The sequence below is a fragment of the Prosopis cineraria genome, unplaced genomic scaffold, assembly GCF_029017545.1.
Source record: "Prosopis cineraria cultivar Desert tree isolate PC_DT_omini unplaced genomic scaffold, ASM2901754v1 PC9, whole genome shotgun sequence".
NCBI lineage: Eukaryota > Viridiplantae > Streptophyta > Magnoliopsida > Fabales > Fabaceae > Prosopis > Prosopis cineraria.
The window spans coordinates 30,088,404-30,108,158 of NW_026555340.1; the positions used below are offsets into that span (position 1 = coordinate 30,088,404).

At 34.5% G+C, this 19,755-nt stretch overlaps 1 protein-coding gene across 1 annotated transcript; it reads left to right on the forward strand.

Annotated features, from left to right (window-relative positions):
• The first annotated feature begins 7,695 nt into the window (after nucleotides 1-7,695).
• LOC129320427 (protein MICRORCHIDIA 7-like) lies at nucleotides 7,696-19,248 on the forward strand. The gene is given in 21 exon segments (XM_054965885.1): nucleotides 7,696-8,364; nucleotides 9,222-9,296; nucleotides 9,450-9,484; nucleotides 9,562-9,640; nucleotides 13,308-13,400; nucleotides 13,506-13,590; nucleotides 13,985-14,060; nucleotides 14,221-14,349; nucleotides 14,906-15,004; nucleotides 15,136-15,237; nucleotides 15,309-15,470; nucleotides 15,546-15,641; nucleotides 16,457-16,508; nucleotides 16,592-16,703; nucleotides 16,824-16,897; nucleotides 17,041-17,110; nucleotides 17,113-17,386; nucleotides 17,642-17,736; nucleotides 17,845-17,932; nucleotides 18,401-18,523; nucleotides 18,672-19,248. Coding segments are annotated over 21 exon segments (2,478 nt in total). The 5' UTR covers nucleotides 7,696-7,889; the 3' UTR covers nucleotides 18,756-19,248.
• The last annotated feature ends 507 nt before the right edge of the window (nucleotides 19,249-19,755 follow it).

Genomic DNA, 19,755 nt, shown 5'->3' on the forward strand with positions numbered 1-19,755 from the left:
TCAAGTGTAATTTATGCTATTAAAAAAAAAATTTACTTTTGTTTAAGGAATAATAACTTTTATTTAAAGAATCGTAAGAAATAACAACTTATCAATGAAGATAAAATGGTATTTTCAATTCAAAACACAGAAGTCCATAAATACTTGAATGGAATTATGGAATTTCAAAGGATTATATTATCATGTATGCAATTCGAGGAGATTTGGGTGTCATTTTCCCTACAACTTTTTAAATTTTTTTTTATAATATGCTCACCTTTCTTGTATTTTTAAGGGTTAAGGGGCAAAAATGTTCAAATTTTTTTAGTTAGAACAACTTTATCTTAAAATTTTTTAAAAAAGTGCAATGTTTCCCCGACATTAATTTTGATTATAAAATAATTTAGTTTGACTGATAAAGGTGATGTGGCAATTTTTTTTCCTGATGTGGTGAGGTAAATGAGATGGGTGGGGAAAAAAAGTCATATCCACCCTTATCAACCTTCTCTTCTCTATTTTCATTGACCTCCTCCCCTTCATTACCCCATCGTCAATCAAACACAACTAACAAAGCACCTATAACTGTCCTCTTCTTACTCTTATATATTTTCCTTCCTTATCGAAGGAAATTTTATAGAAATCATAAGAAAAAAAATTAAATCTAAAGCAAATCACAAATTGCAAATCAATCAAAGTAAAATAGGGAAAAGAAGAAGGTGCTCAAAACAACAATCTAGAATAAGTCAGGGCTAGAAAATCAACCAAAACTAAATCACAGAAACAAAAAGCATGGAATATTGGAATACTATTAAATAACTAGTAACATTACATTACAAAGATGGAGGCCGAAATGGAACCAATATGAGCAAGTAAACTAGCAACTAGAGGACATGCTAGTCCTAACTATCAAAGCCTTATAAGAACCCAGCTTGACTCTACTAAACTAAAATGAATAGGAAAAGGCATATAATAGATAAGATGAGTCTTTATCCTCTCCTTTTTTGCTATATGCTCTAGGAGTAAGGAGTAAAAGCTGCTCGACATGAGGTTTGAATAGAGAAAATCATGTTGCTAGAAATTGACATAGATCTTACAAATAGGTTGTCGGAGTAGCCTTAAACACTTTCAATATTGAATGAGAAGCACATCATGAATTTATAAGTAGATAATCAAAATGATAGCAAGCAGACGTTAGAGGAAGTGGAAATGGCAGGTTAATGACCATCCCTTCCAGCATCTCCAACTTCTCTTCTATTAGCATTTCTCATAGAAATTCTCCCAAAAAAACTCACGCTTCCTCTAAAAAGAGTAGGATCTAGACCTTCCTCAAAAGAGATAATAGAGAGAGAGAGAGCAAGATTTAGACCTATTCTTAATTATTCACCAATAAGGAAGAGAGAGAAACCTAATTTGAAGCCCTCATGATCCTGTATGATTAAAAGCCCCTATTCTTGATTCTTCATCATTAACCCAAACCTTGACAATAAGGAGCAAGATATGGTTACATTGTGTTCCTCAATATCCAAAAACCCAGTTTGATGAAAGCTTCGTCTTACCTTTAAGAATTTTTTTTTGCCATGTGTGTCTAGCTCATTCCATTTAACTTCTACTTGTATATTTTTTTAGTCAAACTGAATGACTTGACAGTTAAAATGGGTGGCCGTTAAAGGCATGATAGCATTGTACTTTTTTTAAAAGTTACAGGGTAATGTTATTCCAACTAAAAGGCAAAAATACCCAATGTTTTTTTCAAAATTCTTTCAAGATATTTTTGCCCCTTAACTTTATTTCTTTTTATTTTAAAGTTATTTGAAGCCACTTTCACAAAAGAAAATCCTAATAACTTCAGTGAGTTCATATAGTGGCATCAAGGGGAATATACTTAAGTAAGGTTTGGATAGATTGATTTGAATTAAATTTTATCTTGCATTCAGATTAATAGAAATTTGGATTTGAATTTAGTCTAAATCCCTCATTTTGATATACATAAACTTATAAATTTTGATTTGATTCAAATCTAAATCAATTTCTTGTTATAATTTATTTATAAGTTCAAATTCTCTCTGTACTCTAATCATTTGAAAGCCCAGAATCACTTAAATTATTCTATTCTCTTCATTTTCACAATTAATACCTTTATAACTTTTGTATTTTTTCTCATCCCTCATCCCTATCTCTTGTCAATTAAAAAATAAAGATAAACTAGTCATTTTTTATTTTTTTGAAATCTCAACTTATATATCTTCTTCATGTAAAATTGTTTAAATTGTCTAAACAAATAATTTAAAATAGATGAATTTCAAATGTGATATTTCAAATATAAACTTCAAATCCAAATCTATCAATCCCAATACTTCCTTAGATTTTAAATCTTGAAATCTCACATTTAAATTCTATGTATTTAAAATATTTTGGTTGGATAGTGTAAAAAATTTAAAGGTAAAAGAGAGATGAGTCAAGATTTAAATGACAAATAGAAGATTAAAATTGATGAGACCACCTCTATTATTCAATCGAATGAGAAACCAAAACAAGAGATGGTGAGACTAACAGAAGCACCAATAGCAAAAACACAAGGAAAACAAAGTTGGAATAGGTGGAATTTCAAAACTATGTTCTATAGAAAATTTGAATTAAAATATGAATTTAGATCACATCCAAAGACTTTTATATGTCCAAATGGAAGATTATGTTTAAATCAAAATCCAAATTTTCATGCATTTAGATCCAAACCCACCCTTAATTAAGCCCAATGTATGACCATATACACACATATATATGCAACCCTATGTATTCAAAACAAGTATGAATTATTTATTAAGAAAATATATTATAATTATGTCGAAACCAGTTTACTTCAAGGAGTGCGAATCATGGAGAAATTCATGAGCACAATGAGGTTGATCATTATCATCATGACGATCATAATTCATATTGAAAAGACAACAAGAAGGATAGCATAGAGCAAAAAAAGAATAATTCTCCTTTAATAAGCTTTCACTCACTGGACTTTGATCTTTTACCTTGTCCATCTTTGCCATCACCTTGAAGAACAAATCCACATTGAAGGGAAGCCATATAAGGCCATCACTTGTGAACCCAAGCTCTATTTCTACATCATATAGTAGATTCTTGAACAATGGTTGATTCACCAACACAGTTTCAACCTCAAACCTCTGTCTCTCTACCCCAACATACGTTAAGAAATAGCCTTCAAGTAACCCAACGTTGCCATACCTTCACAATCTCCGTTAATATTGATTTTGCTTCCTGCCTTAGTTTGAAATTCTCAGGGATGTACATTAAAAAAATTATTAGAGGAAAAGGGTGACAGTACTGTCAATGTGTAAGAAGTGAATTATACTCTTTAAATAATTAGAGTTTGTATTGTTAAGGGTCTTGACTTTCATCTTAGATTTTATGAAGCCATACCTTTTTGTCTCCCATACATGCATTACTTTTATTGGTTTACCAAAAAGAACATTACTTACTTTCATTAGACAAATCGATAACTAAAGCATGAGATGCATGAAATCATTGGCTCAAGATGTGACGTATGAAGAGAATAAGTAATCAAGCTTGTTAATCATTATATGTTATATAAGACATGTCAAGTTGTAAGATTTTCATCTATGATTAATTAGATAGTCAACTGCATTGAAAAAAAATGTCAAATCATAAAATGTTATTGATCAATGGCTTTGATCACACTTATAACCCCGGGCCATTAGTGCCCATCTTCTAATTAAAAAAATGATGCATTACCAATACATAATATTTAATGAATAATAAAATATAGCTTGGAAAAAACTAGAGAGGCATTGTAGTTATGCTATTACCAGAATGATGCATGTATCACATGAAATATGCTAGATTAGTTGCACATTTAGATGATTCTACCTTTGTCTTTTCAAAATTCCAATAATCTTGAATGTCATTCCTTGTTTTTTAATTATCGATGTTTGTAGGATCTAGAAATACATTTTTGTGAAAGTTAAAAGAAGTTCATTATCAAATTCCTATAGGAAGACTAGGCACACGATCATTTAATGAGCCAACTTGACAAATTGATTTGTCTTACTCCCAAATTTAGGATCTTAACTCCTCACCTAATATGGTTTCACTAATATGGTAATTAATTATATTTTATAAACTTTAATATAAATAATTTTTAACTAGCACAAACCATTTAACTTGCCTATGAGAATGTACTTTAATGCAAGCTTACTTCAATTATCACCAAAACGGGGTAGCTTGCGTAGCTCTTAAGTTACTTGACACTCACATAGAGAAGTAACTATTGGATATAAGGCACAAAAAATGTACTTTATCAGAGAGAGAATGGGAGGGGAGAGTATTATACTATGATATAGCTTTTGACTTGAGACAATCACTTCTATTTATTGTGCAAATGAGTGACTTATTTTATGAAACTATCAACACAAATCATATTACATCATATTTACATTTAAGATGAAAAGATTGTGGTTGATATATTCATTTTTTTTTGCCAAAATAATTCCATTTTTTAATAAAAAAGAAAGTGCAAGCATCAACAGTCAAAGCAAAAAAAAATTAACACTAAAAAAAACCTAGAAATACAACCTAACACACCAAGAAATTCACCAAAAAAGAACAAGAATAAAAACAAACAAACTATTAAAAAAACAAAGGAATGACAAACATGCATCAGAACAAAAACCAATTTAACCAACACCATAATGATTTAATTTTAACATAGACCCAGCAGAAACACAATTTGAAATAGAATTAAAATTCCACAAAACATCATAATCTTGTTAAAAAAGGATTGATCCATATCTATCAATACCACCTCAACTTCACCACTTTTGAAGCAATTCATAGGCCTAATCTCTTTGTATGATTGATATTCTAAGAGGGAAGAAGAAGCCATCATCCAACAACTATAACCCATCCCTTTTTTTTTTGCAGGATTGCTAAATGATCAGCATGTTTATCACCTTGATGAGAAACTAAGGAAAAACTAACATTAGACAAAGAAATTTTTAGCTTTAGTAGCTCATGTACAACATTGATGGTTTAACATTCACAACCCTTCCAAGGAACCCTGCAAATCAAACTAAATAGTTCCTAACAATTGGTCTGAAAATGAATATGAAATATAACAAACTTCAATTGAATCATAGAAGCCTTCTTCGAAGCCAAGCACTTAATCATGAAAGGGTCTTAACATTTTCAATTGAATCATAGAAGCCTTCTTTGAAGCCAAGCACTCAATCATGAAAGGGTCTTAACATTAACCTCCCTGCACAACCCCCTAATAAACTCACCCATATTATTTCTATAAACCACACTAACTCCTGCCATCAAATAAGAGTTACACCAAGCCCATCAATATTGAATTTAATGCTGCCAACTTGAAGAGTTTCCCAAATCACCTTCCTCAAAGCTTTGCTAATACAAGGGGCTTGTCTGGTCCTATCCTCAAACTTCTTGGAATCTTAAAATTCATTTATGAGAGCTGAAACCATCCTAATCAAACCTTGATCATCAATATTGTCATTATTGAACACATATTTACATCAAAAATTCCAAATCTACCAACACATCACTGCTACCGTGGCTTTCTTATATTCGTCAAAATTACCATTATCCAATAACACATCAAGAAGCCAATACTTGCCATTTTAAACATTCTCAGTATTAAAACATAAGCCTAAACTTATATCCACACTTGCTTATGAATTTGTAAATAGACTATGATCCTTAACTTTTTGTAACCAGTCTTTTGTAATATAATACCCAATCTTAATGATGTAAGCACCATCTTTTGCATCCTTCCAAATAGGGCTAGCAGTGATGGCCTAGCTATCAATGGTGGTAAACTCTCACTAGTAACAGAGCTTTTGCTGCTAGCAACAATGGCGCTTGTTTTTTTTTTAAAAGAGATAGACACGGGCTTTTTGATAATTGACATATAAAATCTTATAGGAAATAACTTTTAAATCTAATGAGCTTCAATTGCAATTAAATTTTAATGTGCATTTACTAAAATACCCTTATTCATTCTACCTTTCATTTTCTTCAATTTTCAAGGTCATCTCTATTACCTTTTGGTGCTTCCTTACCACTGAATACTAGCTGGATGTCATGTCTTCCTTGAAGTCATTTACCATTGCATCGTGTTTAAAGGTTCTTACTATCATGTTTGGGGAATATAAGGAAGATCCTGAAGAAGAAAATGAGCATGAAGACTAAAGAGGATGAATATGAGGAAGGAGAATTAGACCTATCAGCATTCAGCAACTTGTGCATTAGCATCTTTCAATCCTTATGAATATTTTTAGAGAGGTAAATCCATGAATCATCCTTAGAACAATTTAACCTTAAAGAACAAAAACAACAGCAAGTATATTGCTTGTAAGGCAATTAATCAAACACATTATGAGCAATAAAAATTGACGATTTTGAGAAGGAAGAGTGGCAATTACTTAGTTTACAATTTGATAGTTGCAAGGACTCTGGAAGATTCTTTCTATTTTGGGAACCCCATTGTATTACCACATCTCGAGTCATACACCATAATTACACAATTAACTATCACAAGCCCTATACGGCTTCATTGCCAATTCACAACACAATCCACTTGCTCTAATTATTAATTTCTCCATTCATTTCTCCTAACCCAGTTCCACTCTTTAGGGAGAAATCATTAAGTGAAAGATATGGAGCAGGAGATAGAGAGAGGGAGTGAGTGAGAGAGAGATCGATACTCTTGATTTGTTAGATCAAATATTTATGAATTCATCTTGCTTCTTTTGATTTTTTTTAGGAAGTGTTGTATTTTTTTGAGCTACTTATAGGAAGACACTCATCTAACAGTGTTCGATGGTGAGGAAGCTTTGAGCACTAGGTCTAAGAGACAGCAAAGGTAACTTTAGAAAATTTAAAGGAGATGAAAGGTAGAATAAAAAAGGGCGTTTTGGTATATGCACACCAAATTTTTTTTGATTACTCATAGGTATCCTCCAATATTTTAAGCATAGTGGGACACTAAATATGAATTTATTTGCAATTAAAACTCATGGGATTTTAGAATTATTTTTGTATGTTGTGGGACTTTGCGGTAATTAGAATTCTTACATAGGATCTTTGTGTGATTTTCTTAAATTTTGTTACATAGAGGATCTTGGGCATGTAATGCATATTTTGAATGCATAAGGCCTTTAATGAACATTGTTACTATTGAGATTTCTGTAATTAGAACAGGGTTGGAGGTTTGCAAGATGCTTAGATTGTCTAAAGTGCATTTATTCTCCAATTTGCTTGGAGCCACAACACATTGATGAGGGACGTAGGTGTCGGGTTTACTAATAGGGAGATTTCAGAGCAGATAAGAAAGATTATTTTTTCTAACTAGAATATTCAAATTTCACATGCCTATAAACAAGTCTTGAACTGGTTGATATGCTTGGTAAGAAAGCTCATGAAGTGGGAGAAGTTACTATCATTAATCATGATATGCCTGCGAACTATAATGGGTTGACGTAAGGTATGTGTCTTGGTTGCTACTTTTGTGTTAGGCTGAGAGTTGTGTCATGCATGCCTCTTGTACTCACAAAAAAAAAAAAAGTTGTATGGGGCCCTAAAAACAAATAAGTTGATTTTGACGGCCTGAGTGAAAATTTCCCAAATTTCTCGGCGCCGCTTTAGTTTCCGGCCCACGTCTGATAAAAGTGAAAAAACAAAATCAAACGAAGCGATTTGAGGTCGAAGGCCGCGAATCGTGCCCCTGTTTCTGGATTCACGATGGATTCCATAATACCCCGGTTTAGGTGCTTTGCTGAAAGCGCTTTTTAGTTTTCTACTTCTTCACTGCCTGCCTATTTTCTGCATCTGCTTCTTCCTTCGTGCTTGCCATTGCAACAATGGACGATTGTATAAAGCAAGAACCTTGTGATACTCCCAATGTGCATAACTCCAGGCCGAAAACCAACGTTGCTTCGACCTTCCCTGACACTGTTATCGAACTCAGCAGCAGCAGCAGCGACTCCGATTCAGACGTCGATTTGGATAGTTTAATCGGCACCAACATCGTCTCAGCTTTTTCAAGAGGGGAAACTGGCACGCGTGGGGCTTCAGTTGCGAACCATGGAGGTATTTTAAAGAAGCGCAAGACGAATGAGGGTGGAATCGTTTTACCCCTCGGATTTCTTAGTCCTCTTCCCTCGGAAACATCGCAGCCGACGCTGAGATTGCCAGCTCCTGAGTTGCCTTCTACTTCGATACATGCCAATGGGAGCCGAGACTTAAATGTGCGGTCCAAAGCCCAGAGCTGCAAGCAGTTCTGGAAGGCCGGAGACTATGAGGGAGCGATTAGTGATGGTTGGGATTCTTCATCCGGTACGGCAGTCTCTGCATATCATGTTCTATTGTAAACGGATTCTTTAGATTTTTTTTTTTTGGCGAGAAACGGCAAGTGACCCGAGGCATCCCCTATTTCAAGCAGCTTGCTTCTACATCACTTTCTCGTTTTCATGTTTGATTTACGTTTCTGTTAAGTTCTTAGATGTTTTGGAAGCACAAGTATTGAAATGGACACATTTTTTTTTGGGGCGGGCCCGGGGGGTTTTAAAAGGAATGGCCGTATCGTTGAATATGTTTTTGTGACATGTTATTAACTTGGCTTTAGTTTGCTTTGTGTCTGGTTTGGGTTTAATGTGTATAGTTATTGACGATTTTATATAGGCTCTGGAACAGGGAAACTTTTGTAGATTAGAAAGGTTGGGAGTCATTCTCATGGGCGAGAGACGGACGTTCATATTTACTGAGGAAATGTTTGCATGCGGGTATTGGATGGCGGGAAAATTGATGGGAAGGGGGCTATTCCCCGCAAGAATTAGAAGATTCGGAGGAGGACTGGGATTTTAGAAGAATCTTTCCCCTTTAGACTCTGCTTTTATTACAGATGGGGTTTAAAACTTTTCCTTATCTAGGTTTAATAATTCTCATGCAGGATCAAGGATTTTGGCCTTGTCACAGTTTGCATTCTAAAGTAGATTTAGGGGGAAGACAATCAGCATCCTTGAGCTTAATGAAGCTGTTGATAAATTAAATTAACATTTAGATGTTTATTTTTTAATTATTTTAGTCACTTTTTGTGTTATTTGACTATTTTAAGGCTGTCAGGCCTGAGGTTCCTGGAATTTCTGTGTTTCTAACCCTGCAATTATAATTTGTTATTTATTATAATTCTACAGTTGGCATGGATCATGTCAGAGTTCATCCAAAGTTTCTACATTCTAATGCCACAAGTCATAAATGGGCTCTTGGAGGTAAACTGGCGTGTTTATATGAATGTTCAATCACAGGAATGACGTGTCTGTGCCTCTCAAAGTGTTGGGTGAAATAAGAGATTTTTGTCCTGGGTTTCAGTATTTTATAGTTAGTAATTTTTATTTATGCTTATATTAATTATTTCTTTGCAGCTTTCGCAGAGCTTTTGGATAACTCATTGGACGAGGTATGTACACTGCTTGCTATAATATTGAGTTGGATGCTGCTTGCTATAATTTCACGTCTTCACTTATTTTGAATCAGGTTTGTAATGGGGCTACTTTTGTTAACGTTGATATGGTTGTCAATAAAAAAGATGATACAAGGATGCTGCTGGTTGAAGGTATTTTCATTCGTTTTTTAAAAACCTGCTATAGCACCTAAATTGTCGATTTTTTTTTTAAATTTATAGAGCTATACAAGGAAAAGAAAAATGTACATGGGTGAATTAGATGAGCTCCTGTGATTAGCTTGCCACTTCTTCCCCTCTGGCTACTTCACACCTCAATTCAAGCTGCCCACTTTTGTCACCATCACTGTTGCCTAGTTCTTACTCCTTTTCATTGAAGTTAAACAGAAACGTATAAGGTGAGCAGAGTGGCACTTTTTGAATTACACATTGGCTAAGTGCACTGCCTATGACTCAAACGAGATTGGAACAGAATAATAGTAGTTATGATTGGTAGCAGTAATAGGAGGGCGGAATGAAGTGGACTGATGGAAGGATCCTTGCTTATATGAGAAATCCCGTGCTAGACTCCATAAAATTATGTGGCTTCTGTGGTTTCAGGGAGGAAAGAATTGCTTATGGTCTGTTCATGAATTTTTGCATAAATGGTTTTAGGTTTGCTGGGTCACAGTCTGGTTTTAAACTTGTAAATGGTGATGAAGATTGGCACCATGCAACTCATTCCTATTCTTTTAGATGTGTTTTCCAACTAAACTTCATCAGTCACCACTAATCTGTTATAGGTCTTTATTTTGATATCTGAAACTTAAGTATGACTAGAACAGCATAACTTATCGTTTAGAAGCTAGAGTACTAATGAGTCCATGGTATTTTATAAAAAAAAACAATGGCACAATAAGCTTACCCCTGGAGACCAATAATTTTGTTGCAGAACCAAATGATTCTGATATTACTTTGCAGGATTAAAGGACCTAAATGTAATTAAAATTTGTTGTGAAAAGACAAAATTACCGCTGATGTATTTTTGTTGTGATGAGGGAATTGATTGTTGTTAAAATGAGAATGAGACTTCTTCTTTCTCAAATGGAGATTTGTTCATCAGATTATAACAATTCCTCTACTAAATTAATTTTTACAGTGGTTCATGAAGGAATTGATTGTTGTTAGAATGAAAATGGGACTTTTTTTCTTGAATGCGAACTTGTTTATCAAATCATAACACTTGTTCCTCTCCACCACCAAGCTAATTTTTAGAATTGTAAATAAGGGAATTGATTGTTGTTAAAATGTGAATAGGACTTGTTTTTTGTTTTTCTTGAATGGGGAGTTGTCATCAAAACAGTATATAATATACACATGAGGGGTGTTTTTGTCTTTTCACGACAAAGTTTGTTACTTTGATCCTGTAGAGTAATATTATATCATTTGGCCTTGTGGCGTAATTAATTGTCTTCAAGGGTCCTTGATTGTGATTTTCCCAAAAGACAATGGCACAATAAACTTATATGGAGAAGGTTCAAGAATTTGATTAGGGATTAGATATGATGATTGCATAGTATTATATAAAAAATATGGCACAAGAAGGTTATCAGGAGAAAGTTTAGGAATTTGATTAGGGATTAAATATGCTTGCAGTCCTGATTGAAGCATTGCTAGCTGCTTGAATCAAGATTTTAGGAAGTTTGTTCAATTTTAAGGCCCTGTTTAGTATGTGGAATTGTTTTTGATAGAATGCGAATGGGATTTAAAAACACACTTGGTATATCAATGAAATGATGATATGACTTTTATTTAATATTTATAATTATGATAGCCAAATACCATTTTACCCTCAGACTAGTTACTAAGGGATCTACTCATGAAAAGTCTAAACCCAAGCATAGCCTTAACCACCAAGCACCACCATGCCTGGCCTCAACCATCATGCACAAATCCTTGCCAACAAGGGAGGGAGGAGATGACTAGAAAAACCATCAAAACATCATTAAAAAAAAAACAGGCACAACAATCAACAATAAAAAAGCGCCAAATCGAAGAATATTGGAGAGAATGACGGCCTTAGGAAGTCAGATTGGAGAAGAAAAATCATTGTCAAGGTGGATTCCATCATTTCCTTTAACACTAGCAACCCAGATTCAAGAAGAACAATGGCCTTAGGAAGTTGTGATGGTCATTGTTGTTGCCTTAGGAAGTCACAATGGTCATTTAGTGACAGAGGAGAATGATGGTAAGACTGTGGACGTTGCGAAAATGGGAGTACGATAGTGGGAGTGCAGGAGTCACGCAAGGGTAGGACTATCCAAAAATTCAAAACCAAGGATAATTTTGTCACTAAAAAGTCATTCCTAGTAATTGATGTGCATTCCTCTGGTCGATTCATGTAATGAGGATGACCTCAAATGGGGTGGTGGGCCATTCCAGTGGGATGGGCTCTCCCAGGCACTAAAAACCCAAAATGGTCATTCTTTCATCCATTCCTTCTTTAAATGAAAACTCATGATCTTTACTGCCAAACAATGGGGAGGGCCTTGCTCCAATCCCATCTTTCCCCCCCTTTTCTTGATTTATTTATTTTTTGACAAATTATACCCTACAAATATATTAAACCCCTATTTCTTTGCAGTTGCCAGTTTTGATATAGTACTCCACTTCAGCTGTATATTTATTTGATTTCGGCCAAATTGTTCTTCCCTCTTTCAAGATATCCCCAATTAGACACCCCCTCTTCTTTGTCCTGAAAAAGGGCGTTCTCCATTTTCTTTGTCATGCTCTATTCCCCTTCCCTGACATGACAAAAATATGCTGTGTTGATTACTCTTTACAACAGAATACTAGTCATAGTTACATTTATCTTGACCAATAACCTGTTATGCAATAAATAAAATGAGAAAGTTAGTTAAAGGGTTTAACGGTCTATATAAAGAGTTTGTTGATTGGATTTAGGAACTATGGTGTGCATAAAGAGCATGGAGGGAGTAATGGCAATCAGGTTTTTGGAATAATAGAATTGAGCCTCTCTCTGTTCCTGTTCCTCTCTTCTCTCTCCTTCCCTCTCTTCTCTTCCCTTGCTCCTGATTATCATGCAGCATAATCTAATATTAATCACATATATAGGATAACAAGTACTTCCTCTTGTCTTTATTGTAAGACACTTTCAACTGTTTCACGTATTTTAAAAAAAGTTAATTTTTTTGTTCTTGATACCATTAAAAAAGAGATATACTTCCATTCTTACCCTTGGTTTTAGATAACGATATAACTATATTAAATACCTTCATACTGATTAAGAAAGGGTTAAATTGAAAAAAGTAGTTTAAATATTACAAGGTGTCCTACATTTAAGGCCAAAAATTATTTTTAGAAGTGTTCTACAAATAGGACTAGAGAGAGTATTAAATAAATATTTAACCAAATAAAGGAGTCACCTTTTCAAATTTAGAATAAATGAAATCTGTACTTCTCAATACGAACTAAATAACATTGAAGTATATTTTTTTAAAAAAATTATTGATAGAAATACATTTTCCAATAAGTTATATTTTTTATTTCATTAAAAAATTTATATTTTTTGTCTTTATTTTGACCTCAAGATTCATAATGGAGAGTAGAGTGAGGGGAGAGTAATTAACCCTGTAATTTTTGTGTGTTTCATAGGATTGATGGATTGGCAACTTTAGATGTTTGATTTGTAGTAATATCGTTGTCCTTATACTTATCCCATCTCATTGTCATTTTACCTTTTCCCTTCCTGTTTAAAATCTACATGGTGATCTTTCTTTTGGCAATCTGTTTTTGTTATGTTTGTTTACTACTTTTCCAGATAATGGAGGTGGAATGGATCCAGATAAAATGCGTCAATGCATGTCACTGGGTTATTCTGTGAAAAGCAAATTAGCAAATACTATTGGGCAATGTAAAGTGTTACGTTCCTTCTCTACATGCAGAAATTTAACTTACTGTCTACATGCAAATATTCTATTGAAGAGGGCATGCTGATCCTTTCCTGTTGATGTGATAGATGGAAATGGTTTCAAAACAAGTACCATGAGACTTGGGGCTGATGTAATTGTGTTCTCACGCTGGCAAGGGAAAGAAGGAAAGAGGTTTGTTCGATTTTCTCATTGTTTCCCCCCCTTACAAATTAAATTGTAAAAATTAGAGAGAGAGAGAGAGAGAGAGAGAGAGAGAGAGAGAAACCCTGTTGAATAAAATGTAATCATTGAATTCTGAATGTATGAGATTTTATATTGTCAGTGTTGGGGGAACACAAGTCTATTAGAACTATTCTGTTGATTGCTTTGTTGCTGGTACAATCATCTCCCTGTTGGTCAGATTACATGTTTATACTTCAAACATCAAATCTTTTCTATCAAAAAAGGGAAGAAAAGAAGAACTTCAGTATTTATTCTTCTTGCCAATTGTTTATACGGTCTATTTTTATTGTCTTCATTATTGATCATGGTGCTTCCGTAACTGTGACATGGTTGTTGCTATTAGCTCTACGCAGAGTATTGGCTTGTTGTCCTACACGTTTTTGAGGGGTACGGGGAAGGAAGACATTGTAGTACCCATGGTAATTTTTCCTCCTTATTCTATATTTTCCATTTAGATAAAGACTTAACCTAAGATATATAATTCATATATGTTGACTTGCGTTTCACTTTAACCTAAGCAACTACTTATTCTTTTTCATTGCATCTAACTATTGTTTTTTTTGCCAACTTAACTGAAAGCTTGACTACGAAAGAGGAGGTCAAGGCTGGAATAGGATGATACGATCTTCGTGGGGTGATTGGAATAAAAATGTTGAAACAATAATTCGGTGGTCACCTTTCTCCAGTGAAGAGGATCTTCTTCGTCAGGTGATCAATTGGTACTTCGGGAAAATGATTAATCATGATACGTATGCAGAGATATTGATGCCTGTGCAAGAATGGACACTAAACCTCTCAGTATCATATTGATCTAACCATTGGATTAGAAGTGATTATCATATTGATCATGTTTATAAAATTTTAGAAAGAAGTTGGTAACAACAAGTTGTTACATTATATATATATATATATATTATTTTCATAGGTTGATAGATGTAAAATTTGTGACTCTGATCTTCATGATTAAAACATCTAATCCAGTTGTGGATTTTGTAAGAAACTTATCCTACAAATTTTATTCAGTGATTTAAAAGTAATTCTAGTTGACATCAGTGTGAATTGATCCTTCATGCATGGGTATACACCTATATGCAGTTACACACACAATGTATGTAACCATGTATTTTATGTGCTTTTTCCCCCTTATTCTATCGGTTCTTTTTCTAGTTTTAAGCAGTCAGTTATTGACAATGGATAACTGTGTTAGCTTTGCTCTTTGCTGTGCATGAAGGATGAATAACTGTGTTAGCTTTGCTCTTTGCAGTTCAATATGATGAAAGCTCAGGGAACACGGATAATTATATACAATCTCTGGGAGGATGACCAAGGTCAACTGGAACTTGATTTTGATGCAGATCCACATGTATGACTATGATATTTGCAATGCAAACCCCCCACCCACCAAAAACAAGGGGAAAACAATCCTTGCATGTCTAAGCAAACTTCATGAAATATTAATATTAATAATTTTATTTTGTTAATTATGTATGGCAGGATATTCAAATCAGAGGTGTGAACCGTGAGGAGAAACACATAGAGATGGCTAGAGAGTTTCCCAACTCAAGGCACTTCCTTACGTACCGACATTCGCTGAGGGTTAGTCAGATTTTTGTTTGAATATATATATGTAGATGATCATATGTTTCTCACTATCTTTCTGTATCCAGAGCTATGCGTCAATTTTATATCTGAGGCTTCCTCCAGGCTTCAGAATTATTCTTCGTGGGAAAGATGTTGTGCATCACAATATTGTGAATGATATGATGATGTCTCAGGAGGTTACGTACAGGCCACAGGCAGGCATAGATGGAGTTCCAAAGGATTTAAATGTAACATGCGTGTTGAACACTGACTTTACTCTTATAACGTGCCATTTGCACAATTTCATTTAGATCTTGTTACAGATGGTTGCTGTTGTGACTATCGGATTTGTCAAGGACGCAGTTCATCATATTGATGTTTCCGGTTTCAATGTTTATCACAAGAATCGACTCATAAAGGTAGTGTTTATCATGGTTGGCAAAGACTGGACAAAATTATGGAGCATTTTATTTTGTCTGTGGCTCTCTTATGTGAAGTTCATTGCCTTCACTTCATGAGTTCCTGTAGTCTAAGCATTTGAGATAGTTTGTTCATTTCCTGGTGGTAGAGTTGTGTCGATGTTGATTCTATGCTATTGTTGGTTGTTTTAAATGGATATTTCAGTTTTATAAACTGGCCAAAGACTACAAATGCTTGCCTATTAATAAGTAATGATGCTAGAATAGTCTTTCCTTGAATTTTTACTTACATTACACATTTCCCATTCATTTAGAATGTACACAAACCTCTTTTCAGACAAAAAGATGCCCTGCACTTTAGTCCCATTCTATTATTATTATTATTTTTTTTTTTTACCAAAACAACTTTCATTTCTTTCTTTCTTTTTTTTTGAAATATATATTTAGGTTAGTGGAGGGTATTTTAGTAAAGAATTTTAAAATCATATGAAAGTTTAGGGCATATTTTTGTTTTAGGGGAGGGCCATGTATATTTTTAACCAGCGGAGAGCTCGGTGTAATTTCAACAAAATGTAGGAGGTTTGTGTAAAACCTTTATATCTTGAAAGATTAGAGCACGTTTATTTATTTACTTTTGTGGGTAAAAATCAAGGCTCCTGATCTCTGTATGGTTTAGAAGTATACGCTGGCTGTTTCATCATCATTCATGATAAATGAACCAATACGGACTGCTTTCTGTAGTGGGTAGTTGGGACTTGAACAGTAGTGGTGTTTCTGTAAAAATTGGTCTTACAGATGGTTTTGATTGCTTTCAGCCCTTCTGGAGGATCTGGAATCCTGCTGGCAGTGGTGGGCGAGGGGTCATAGGTGAGTGTTTTTGCCTTGTTCTTTTTACCCCTGCCAAATTGTCCATGCTCCTTTCTGGTAAGCTTTTCACCATCTAAATGCAGGAGTTTTAGAAGCTAATTTTGTGGAACCAGCTCATGATAAGCAAGGCTTTGAGCGTACGATAGTTCTATCAAGACTAGAGACGCGATTAATACAAATGCAGAGGAGTTATTGGTAATTCTGGATTATTCATGCAATTAGTTTAGATGATTGCTTATATGGTCAGTTCTTGGTTTTTTTTTTTTTGGGTTTAAAAATAATTTAAATAAATCTGTTGCATTCTTCTCTGATTAGGAATTCAAACCGCCATAAAATTGGTTATGCTTCAAATCATAGTAATAATCCACAGGCTGAGAGGGCAAATAGAGGTCAGTTACGAGGTCTTGCTTTGGTTTTATTTATTTGATGCAAGTCTTGGTATTAGTTTTAATTATGTAGTTGTTAATCCTTATCAGTGTTGTGTTGGAAAGGATAAACTTGTGAAGTTTTGCTTCTATACTTTGTTTTGCAGAGACATCTCCTGATTATACTCCAGGATCATCTCAATCAAAAGGAAATACTCTGCTTCAAGCAGCAAAGCCACACGAACTGCATCAGACAAAGAGGAACAGAAAGGAAATATTGGCGTGTTAGCCTCTTCTAAAAGAAGTGGAAAGAAACAAGGTTTATATGAGCTGTCAATTTCCGAAGAGGAAAATAGTGATGAAGATCAAGTTGTTCACCCTAAGAAACTAGCAAGTGAAGAGAAGCAGAAGATATTTCAGGCCGAGAAATCTCTTGATAAAGAGGATAGTTTTCTACAAGATATCACATCAAGTGGAAGAACCTTTAAGTTCCCAAGAGGATCCAAGCCAAAGGTAATGCTTTTCACGCACTTTTTTTCCTATAAAAGTACGAATGCCTTCCTGTTTGCTTAATCTCAAGTCTAATGAGAAGCATTGCTCTCTTTTTTTTTCCCTTAATGTTATTTGTATACAATATGAACATCTGCAGTGTGGTATATGTTGGAAGTGGTTGAATCACCTGTGTCGTGACTATCCTAGATTCATCTTTTTGAATATTTGGGTTTGGGTTGTAAACTCAAAATAGTGCCTGTTGCGGTTGATTTGCAGGGAAAAGATGTCAGTGAATGCCATTACCGAACTTCTGATCCTGATCTATGCACTTTGGAGCAGTTGAAAGAAGAGAATCGGGACTTGAAAGAAAGGTGTCTTGAATTTTTGAAATATGTTTTACTTTTTGCTCACTGTTTTTGGTTACTTTGTTGGACATTAATTGTTGATTCTTCTTATAATTTGCAATTTTTGTGCCATAGATTAAGTAAGATGGAGGAAGAAATTATCGGAGAATTAAGGCGGGATTTGCAGCGCGAAAGGGACAAATGCAAGTCTCTTGAAACTCAGGTTTGAGCTGTGACCACCTATATTCTATTATGGAAAGAAAGAAAATCGATCAGATTGATGATCAGTCTGTTGTAGATTCATGTGATGACGTTGCTCTTCATTTAGCTTATATGTATTTGAACTGGATTGTTCGTCTATAATTTCTGCTTTTATATACTTTATTTACATCTGAATTATCTTTCTTTTGTACTTTCATCATTGGTGTGCTCACGGGGATAGCTGCGGATCTAATTCATGGTTGAAGTGAATTAGAAAGGAAAATATTTCTTTCAAATTGGAATGGAATGAGGATTTGGAATATGTGCCATAATGAATTATCTAACTAGTAAAATTGTAAAATTGCTGGATCCTTTTGTCAAGGATCGCTTAAAATCCAGAAGCGTAAGCTTTTGGGCAAAAACATTGATTTTATTAATATTTGACACATTCTGCATTTTTCTTAACATCTCTTGAATATTACATCACCAGCTCCAGGCTGCAGAGAAGACGATTGAAGAATTGAACAAGGAACAAGAAACTATAATTGATGTATTCACTGAAGAAAGGGATCGACGAGATGCTGAGGAGAAAAAATTGCGAAAGAAGCTACAGGTTTAACTCCCGCATTCATCAAACTGTCCACTCGTCTCTCCAAAATTGAAGTGGAAAAGGAGAATTTGCTATCTGCTTGTTTTTATCCTGTAAAAAGTAAATTCCCAACTCTAAATGATGAGATCTTTTTAACCTCTTTCCACTGTAGGAAGCATCTGATACCATCGAAGAGCTTCGTGACAAGGTAAGGCTGCAAGAAAAGAGGCTTTCAAGTGGTAAGCTAGGACGATGAGATCATGGCTTCTGACTACGAGGCTCCTGACACGATTGGCGGATATTACTAATTTGTTCATCAACTTCATTGGCTGCCTATGGGTTGATCCCCCGTATATAGACTGACTGACCGACCGACCTTGGTTATCAAATGTTGCATAGCTCAGGTCATGGGTGGCCGGTTTTGAACTGGAAAGTTGATGATGCTCACTGGTATAACTTCTGTATATATAGATTGATTTATTGTTTTGCTCCCCTGGCGCTGTGTTCGTTAGCATTCATTTTGCGAAGTAAAAGTAAATGCTGCCTTTTTCTTTAGTGTCTGTATTCATTTGATGGTCCATAGGGAAAGATGTCACAGCCCTTAGCCCACAACATTCTAACGCTTCATTCGACAGGTGGATTCTCCTTTTCCCCCCCTTTTTGTTTGTAGAATGGGGAACTGAAAGCTTCATCAAAAATCAGTTCACACTTCACAGTTGAGTTGAGGCTCATCTTTCATGTTTTTTTAATTACTCTCTTCTCGTCGCTTTTAAATGCAAGAGCTAGTTGGCGAATTTATTTTGATCTTGAGAATAATGCTGAGTCCAATGTAATGACGTATAAAAGGATAGTGTGTGTGTGTGTGTCAAAGGAGAGTTCTAAATTTACATTATTAAATAGGGATTTAATACACTTTCTTTTATATAAATAGCTAAACTAATACATTACTCCTTCCTGTTCTAACTGTTTCGAGTTAAATAGCTAATTTGAATATATTAAAAAAATTAGTTAAATTGGTTACTTGTAAAAATATCATGTTTTTTCAAAGAGTTAAATTGTAATATTTTAATCTATAGGTTTGGGGAGGCTTTAAATTCTGAACTCATTTCATATATTTTAAATTCTGAACAATTAAATTTAAGACCATCTGATATTTACCGTTAATTTTAAGGAAAAGGTCAGTTAACCCAGTCTCTCTCCTCTCTCTCTTCGATTCTCTCTCATCTGTTGCTCCCCCACCCTTTCAAAGATTTTAT